This window comes from Salvia miltiorrhiza, chromosome 4 (assembly GCF_028751815.1).
Source record: "Salvia miltiorrhiza cultivar Shanhuang (shh) chromosome 4, IMPLAD_Smil_shh, whole genome shotgun sequence".
Lineage (NCBI taxonomy): Eukaryota > Viridiplantae > Streptophyta > Magnoliopsida > Lamiales > Lamiaceae > Salvia > Salvia miltiorrhiza.
The window spans coordinates 42,586,765-42,595,176 of NC_080390.1; the positions used below are offsets into that span (position 1 = coordinate 42,586,765).

Consider the following 8,412-nt stretch of genomic DNA (forward strand, 5'->3'; position numbering starts at 1 on the left):
TCAAGAATCCTTCAAATACGAGCACTCCAAAACCCCTATATTTTGCTTTCTTCTCAGCCTTTCAAGATTCCCCACACACTGCTATATGGAGTATAATATTTTACTAGTTCACTTTGATAGACTAGAGTAGGCTTTTACTTTTTTCTAAAACAAAAAAAGGCATCGAATTTGTGGTAAAGTGGGTATGAACAAGGGGGAAAAAGTTTTGCTAAAAGTTATTCTTTGAAGATGATGATGATGGATGAACAAAGGGGATATAAGCAAATTGGATTGTTCCAATGCACATGCTTGGATAGTTGGATTTGGTGGCTTAATCCTCTACTCACAATTTCACATATTATCACAAAATCCAAACATTTTAGTCGTCATATGAGATGTTGCTACTAGTTACTAAACATACAAAAGTTACGGAATTATTGTGAGGAAAATTTAAAAAAACAACTAATAAACAACATTTTCATATCTAGAAAATTAATTTTAACAGAATTAGAGTTAGATGCTAAATGGAGTATATATTGACATTAAATAATATATATACATATCACATTATGGTATCATTCTGGTTTTCCTTTAATGAACGTTATCGATTAAATAAGAAAAGGTGAATAGATTAATTTAATTATTTTTTAAGAAAAATAACTATTTTAAAAGATCATATGAGGGTGAATTCGAAATATGGGATTTGAACCAAACATTCATGTGGATCGAAATGATAGTTAGGGTTGTTATTTCATTAATTTTTTTTTCTTACTTTTGTATACATAACATCACACATACCACCATGAACTATACACTTAAATCTTGTAGATTGTATTTAACATTCCACTTACGACAACAGATGCATTGATCTAGTGTCTATTAGCATATTTTTCTGCTAAAAGACCACAGACAAACATAAGACTACAAATAAAACACATACGACTGCAAACTTTGACAAAAAAATTGGTGTCGTACATGTAATGTCATATCTAATTTTTCTTGTAGTGTTCCATGTTTTGATTTGATTTTAAAACCCCCTAGAATGATGATGCCTAATTATTGTATAATTTCAACAAGTTACTTGTTAGGGATCTTGTTTATCTTTCTACATGTATTTAGCTAAGGGTGAACCTAACAGCCAACGTTCATATAAGCTAGCTCAAAATAGTAGAAAAATCATCAGCTTACAACCGACCTGCTAAACGATACTTATAAAGCCAAGTACTAGCTGAAGGGCAAAAAGAAAAAGTCAATTGATTACAAGCTAGATGATACTCCCTCTGTCTCATAAAAATATGCATAGTTTTCCTTTTTCGTTTGTCACATAAAAACATGCATAGCTCATTTATAGTAATAATTCTTTCACTAAATATCACAATTAACACACTATACACCAGGGGCGGTTCTGGGGGCGTGCGAGGTGGTCGATCGCACAGGGCCCCGAAAAAATAGGGGCCCCAAAATATAGATCCATATATATATATCATGTATATATTAAATAGAACATATAGAATCATTAAATTGTGTAAGGTAGTGCAGTGGGGAAGGGGCCATTTTTTAGACTTTGTTTATCTGTGATCGAATCCTACTTGTAGCAATTTTTTGCGATTTTTTTTTTCAGCTTCTTTTTTTCTTTAGCGATTTTTCATTTCTAATTATTTTTGCGATTTATTTATCATGGCAGCACGAGGTATACTATTATTTTTCTGAAACTTTTTTTTTTAAGCTTCTTTTTTCTTTTAGCGATTTTTCATTTCTAAAGATTATAAAGCAAGGTAGTTTCTTTAAAAGTTATAAGTAGATCAACACTTTGTTAGTGAATAATATAATTTTTTATTTATTAAATGAATTCGTGGGACGGAGGGAGTATTGTTTAATCAAATATTTTTCTTTCATCTTATCTTTTCTTTCAGCGATTTTTCAATTCTAGTGTTATCAAGGTAACTTCTTTAAAACTTGTAAGTAGAGCAAATTTCTTTAAAAGTGTGAATGACATAGTTTTTATATATTTGTTAAGTAATTTAACAAAAAATATATTGTTTAATCAAATATTTTTATAATACATTTTTTTTTAATTATGAATAGAGGGCCCAAATTTAAGAATTCGCACAGGGCCTATGTTTGCCCAGCCCCGCCCCTGCTATACACTTTACAGGATTTCTTAAAACTCGTACCGTCTCATATTATACATGTTTTTATGGGACGGATGGAGTATAAAAGACCATCAAAGCTTACTTGTGATTAAAGAAGAATCTGTTAAGAAGAATTAACCAAGGACATATCATCTAAGAGCGTAGTCAATTGATAGAGACCAAGCTCACGACTGGTGGTATCTGATAAAATCTGCAGAACAGATTCGTTGTTGCGGACACTGGCCTACCATGTTACAATGTCTGATATACTATGTTGCAACTGTTATAAATGATAGTACACCAATTCCAACGGGAAAAATCTCAATTCCACATAGAACAGAGATCTAAAGGAGCTTTTCCAATGGATCTATCATCTTCTACGCTTATAAATAGCCGTCGAACACAAAGGTTATAGAAATTGCTGCGAAAAACTCTCAAACTCATAAGCTCTCAAACTCTCAACTCTCATAAGCCAACCAAGTAACTAATAAGAAATCACCATTCAAGTCAAGTGAATCTCTCAAAGTGTCATTTCAGATCATACATTTCCCTATTTGTTCAAAGCATTCTTATTGCAAATCCAAAATTTAAGAATTGATCAAACTGAAACCTATAATTGTTCTTCATTATGATAATTTATTTATTAATTAAAAACCCTTCAAACACTTATCATCTCTGATAAAGTTATGCGTCTGTATGAGAAGTAGAAGCAAGTAAGCAACAAAGTGTTTAGTTATCTGAAAGCGAAGATTAGAACTCTGGCCAAAAATTCGCGCTTCAATTTAAGGTGAACTAACTGGACAACTGACTTTTAGTTATAGATAATGAATCCTCAGGTTAAGTGGATTCAATTGATTAGATCAGGTTCATAGTTACATATTTTAAATTTTGTACTTATTGTGTTTTTAAATTGTTATCATTAGCATACTATTCACCAGGATACACATAAGCACACTTTAGTCAGTTGACCTGCACTCAAACAACTTAACTTGCATGAGCTGATTGAAATATTCACAATGATTTTCTAAGTATAAAGTCAGTACTTAAGCCACTACTTTCTGAACGCAAGCTCAATTATCTATCCAACTAATATGCAGTAAGTTGTTAATAGGTTAACTAACTGATCTCACTCTCGATAAGACAAACTACATGGATGAAGGTAGCTTACTCTTTGTGTGCTTATTTAATTAAGTCAACTTTGGACCTACCTGTCATACGCTAATCTAAGTTTTATTTCAACCTAAACAATGAAAAAGTTGCAACTAATGTATCCCATCCATTTCCCATCCATTTGTCAATATGCACTAGCTCAAAATCTACAATCAATTGTTATGAAAGGTTCTTGAAAATCATAGAAATCAAAGGTTATTGAAAATCATAGTCAAGTTTGGGGCAAATTCATTGCTGATATAGAATCAGAGGGTGAGGTGGGCAAGAACGGAAGATGCTCTCGATCGAGAGAGGTGGAAAAGAAGAATCCTGCGGGAGATGAAGATACAAGAACTTGGCTCTTTGCCAAGAATCTGGGTTTGTCGAGCAATACTCAAGATGCGGTCATGATCGAGCAATTGAAGGAGCAAATTGCGAAAGAAGGAGCTCCAAAGGTCTTGGGCGACACTGGAACAGGTATTCTATGAATCTTATATCCTACAACACTAGAGGCTTGGGGAGTATCATCAAACAGAGCGAGATTGGAGAGCTTAGGGGTGAGCAAAAACCGAGCCGACCGAAAAAATCGAAAAAAATAAGCCGAACCGATCGATTTTCGGTCGGTTTTTTTGCTATGGTCGGTCGGTTCGGCCCATTTTTTACAGAAATCTCGGTTTTTTCGGCCGGTTTGATTTTCCCGAATTTGATCGATCGAAAACCGAACCGACCGATAAATATATATAATAATATTTTTTTTTACTTTCCTAAAGCTACGCCCACGGCCCACCTCCCCACCCCAATTTCCTAACCCTAAATTCATAATCATCTTCATCTTACTTCTCTCTCACTCTATGCGGCGCCTCCCCTCCCCTCCTCCCAACTCAAACCAAAACTTGCCTCCCTCCACCCCCAGGCCCCATTTCAGATCGGCGAGACCTCCGACGAGACGCACTCCATTCCGGACCGACGAGTCGCCCTCCCTTACCACCGCGCCTCGAGCCTCCCGGCAAGACGCGCTCCATTCCAGAGCGAGCCGCACCTCCAGCCTCCCGGCGAGACGTGCTCTGTTCTAGAGTGGTGAGCCTTCCTCTGCGCCGCCGCCTCACCTCCACACCAGAGCAAGCCACGTTGCCGCCTCACCTCCAACTGTTGCTTCTCCGAGTGCGCCGCCGTCGCCAACTCATCCAGCTATTCGGCTCGGCTTTATTTGGTCGATCGAAAACCGATTATTTCCACGGTTCGGTGTTCGGCCGGCTGCTCTTCAAACGTCGGTCGGTTTGGCCCATAAATCCTCCAAACCGTCGGCCCATCAGTTTGTATTTTTTTGGTCGGTCGGCCAGCCGAGCCGACCGATGCACAGCCCTAGGAGAGCTTGTCATGAAAAATGCATTAGACTTGTGTTTTGTTCAGGAAACCAAAATGGAAAGATTTTGTCATTCGATGTGTAATAAGTGGTGGGGGCGAGTAATTTTGATTGGGCTGTGAGGGAGTCGGAAGGCAGATCGGGTGGGATTTTATCTGTGTGGAATAAGGATAATTTTAAGGCAACTAGTAAATGAAATATGGCTGGGGCAGTCATCGTAAATGGGATATGGTTACAAGGTGATCTGCAATGTTGTTTTGTCAATGTGTATGCGCCGATGGGAAGCGCCGAGAAGGAGTCTTTGTGGGATGCACTCCAAATCCTTGCTCTTCCAAACAAATACTCCTACCTATGTATACTAGGCGACTTCAATGCGGTGTGCGATCCGGGAGAAAGGGTGGGGAAAGGTGTTGTCTTCAACCAGGCAGATGCAAGGAATTTTGACGCTTTCATTCGGCAAAGTAATTTGTTGGAAATCAGAACACAAGGGAGAAAATTTACGTGGTATCAACCTAGTGGTGGGTGCAAGAGCAAATTGGATAGATTTTTAGTCAACGAGAGGTGGCCGCAGGAGTGGTCGGGCACAGTAGGAAGGGGGCTACAGAGATCGGTGTCAGACCATTTGTCCGATTTTTCTGACTACAAAAACTAAGGACTGGGGACCGAAACCTTTTAGGTTCCTTAATTCTTGGCTCTCCCACCCTGATTTTAGTAAGCTGGTAAGGAAAACTTGGGAAGAGACTAAGATTGAAGGCTGGAGTTGCTATGTTTTCAAAGAGAAATTGAAATTGGTTAAGAATGCCTTGAAAGAGTGGAACTTGAGGATATACGGCAACATTGAGCACGGTTTGCGAGAGCTAAAGGATGAGAGCGAGATGATCAGAAGGAATGAATTGCGAGCAAAGATTATCCTAAAATCTAAGGAAAAATGTAGTCTTCTCCAACAAAAGGCGAAAGTCAAATGGGTCAAGGAGGGCGATCTGAATACTAGTTTTTACCACAAAGCAATTGTCGGGAGAAGAAAAAAGAATGAAATTGCAGGGCTTGCTGATGGGATTAGCTGGAATGAAGATCCAAAGATCATGAAGGAGAAGGTCAAAACGTTTTTCGAGAATCACTTCAAGAAGAGGCAGCACGTCCTACCTATGCTACCGGGAGACTTCGTCGCTGGAAAAGTTTCTGCAGCAAGCAATGCGGAGCTGATCAAACCTTTTCGGAATCAGAAATTAAAGTTGCCATTTGGAGCTGTGACGGCGACAAGAGTTCGAGACCAGATGGCTTTAATTTCAAGTTTTGGAAAGCGTCATGGGAGATAATGAAGAAAGAATTTTTAAAAGTTAATGAGTGAATTTCACTCCAATGTCAAAATCCCTCGGGGATGTAACTCCTCATTCATCGTCCTCATTCCTAAAAAAAAAAGGAGCTAGCTCGCTCGAGGAGTTCAGACCTATTTCACTTATTTGTAGTATCTACAAAGTCATTGCGAAGGTCCTGGCGAATAGGATGAAAAAGGTTATGGATTCAGTTATCTCAGAAAATCAAAGTGCCTTCATTAGTGGGTGAGACATTCTTGATGGGGTGGTGGTACTGAATGAGGCAATTGCGGAGGCTTCAAAGAAGAGGAAAGAGAGGATTATCTTCAAGGTGGACTTCGCAAAAGCCTACGACTCTGTGGAGTGGGACTATTTGGATTTGATGCTTGAAAGAATGGATTTTGAGCCGTTATGGAGAAAATGGATCCGAGGTTGTATCTCTTCGGGGATGACGAATATTCTGGTGAATGGCTCTCCATCTAGTGAGTTGAGGTTAGAAAGAGGCTTACGGCAGGGGGATCCGCTATCCCCGTTTCTCTTCCTTGTCGCAGCGGAGGGGCTCTATTCTTTGATCATGAGAGCCGTGGAGAAGGAGTTGATACAGCTGGTTAAGGTGGGAAACGATAGTATTACAATCTTGCATCTCCAATACGCCGATGACACGGTCTTCTTGTTAGAGGATGAAGAAAGAAACGCAGCGGCAATCAAGATGATTCTGAGATTGTTCCAGCTAATGTCAGGGCTTACCATGAATTTTAAAAAATGCAGTCTCATAGGAGTCGGGGTCGAGGCAGGTAAGATTGAGAGGATGGCGGCTGTGATGTTGGCTCTATACCGTTCAATTATCTCGGTATTAATTAAAGTGGGCAGCAAGGGCAAAAAGGTAGCTGATTGGAACTACTTGGTTGAGAAGGTGAGAAAGAAAATTGATTCGTGGAAAAATGGGAAGTTCTCTCTCGCGGGTCGTGTGACTTTGGTGAAGGCCGTACTTCAATCCATACCGATTTACCAGCTCTCTTTTACTTAATTACCAAAATCAACTGTGAGTTCTTTAAATTCTTTACTTTGTAATTTTCAATGGGGAAGGGGCGCAAGTAAGAGTGCGATTGCTTGGGTGAAGTGGAAGGTGCTATGTGCTTCAAAAGGTGAAGGAGGCTTAGGGCTAAAGAATATTGAGTGGTTTAATCAGGCACTTGTTGTAAAATGGTTGTGGCGGTACCTTACAGGGAGGGATCTTCTTTAGGCTAGAGTTGTTAGGTCCATATACGGTGAGGTCGAGTGGCGAGAGTCAGGTCTGGGATGTGTGGGGAGAGGTAGATTTCAAGAAGCGTGGTGGCCGAAGATCATTTCAGCGGCGGGTGGTGTGAGCGATTCCTGGTTTTTTCAAAATTTGAAGCCAAAGGTGGGGGATGGGAAGTACTTTAAATTCTGGAGTCATTGGTGGGTTGGTCAAAAGCCTTTGAAGTTTACTTTCCCTAGACTTTGTCAGTTGAGTGTGAACAAAGAAGCTTCAATTAGTGAAGTGGGTAAATGGGCCGATGGAGGGTGGTGTTGGGAGTTGGGGTGGAGAAGAGAGTTGTTTGAGAGAGAGAGAGAGGGAAGGAGTTTCGGAGTTGGTTAGTCTTGTTTCTGTGATTAAACTTTGTGCAGGTACCATGGACGGATGGAGATGGAGAGGCAAAACCGAGAGAGGTTTTACAACCAAGTCCGCTTATAAAGTTATTAAAGAGCGAGCAAATGAGACAACGGAGGTGGTGGAGGAAATGGATACTAGTGTGAAGGTGTGGAAGATCCCTATCCCAAACAAAGTCAAGCTTACCGCGTGGAGAACAATGAAGAACATAATTCCGACGTGCGACAATCTCATGAGAAGAAATGTGACGTTGTGTGAAGTTGAAGTGGGATGTAACGCTTGCTTTCATCGTCAATAATCCATGAAGCACGTGTTGCTCCATTGCCCAAAGAATACAAACGTCTGGGAAGCAGTCTACCGATAGCTGGGGTTAGTGTGGCGCAGCCACAAGACGTGCCCTCGCATTTTTGGTTCTTCACAAGTTTGAGTGGCGGGAAAAGAAATAAGAAGTTTTTTGATGGCTTTATGGTGTTGTACTACTTGGCTTATATGGAAAATGCGTAATGAGAGTAGCTTTGAGAACAAAAGGTGGGAGATTGCAAGCTTGATAGGAGAAGTAAAAGCTAGAATTTGGAGTTGGGGTAGAATTTTTGGTTTTGTTGATGATGGTCTTGGGATTCATAGATGGATGTCTGATGATGAATCTCCGCTGAGTCTGTAAATGTTTGGTACTTCTGGTGCCTTTTTTCGTTCATTTATAATTTTACTTTTCTTATCAAAAAAAAAATTGTTATCATTTATATGTGGAATATTACTTTTATTAAAGGCTATATATATATATATATATATATATATATATATATATATATATATATATATATTATAGGGAGAGGTTCAAATAAG

General features: G+C 39.4%; 1 protein-coding gene across 1 annotated transcript; it reads left to right on the forward strand.

The window, feature by feature from the left end:
• The first annotated feature begins 4,822 nt into the window (after positions 1–4,822).
• On the forward strand, positions 4,823–5,939 carry LOC131023466 (uncharacterized). Its single transcript, XM_057953007.1, has 2 exons — positions 4,823–5,247; positions 5,300–5,939. Exons 1-2 carry the CDS (start codon positions 4,823–4,825, stop codon positions 5,937–5,939), a joined length of 1,065 nt encoding a protein of 354 aa, XP_057808990.1.
• Positions 5,940–8,412: the final 2,473 nt, after the last annotated feature.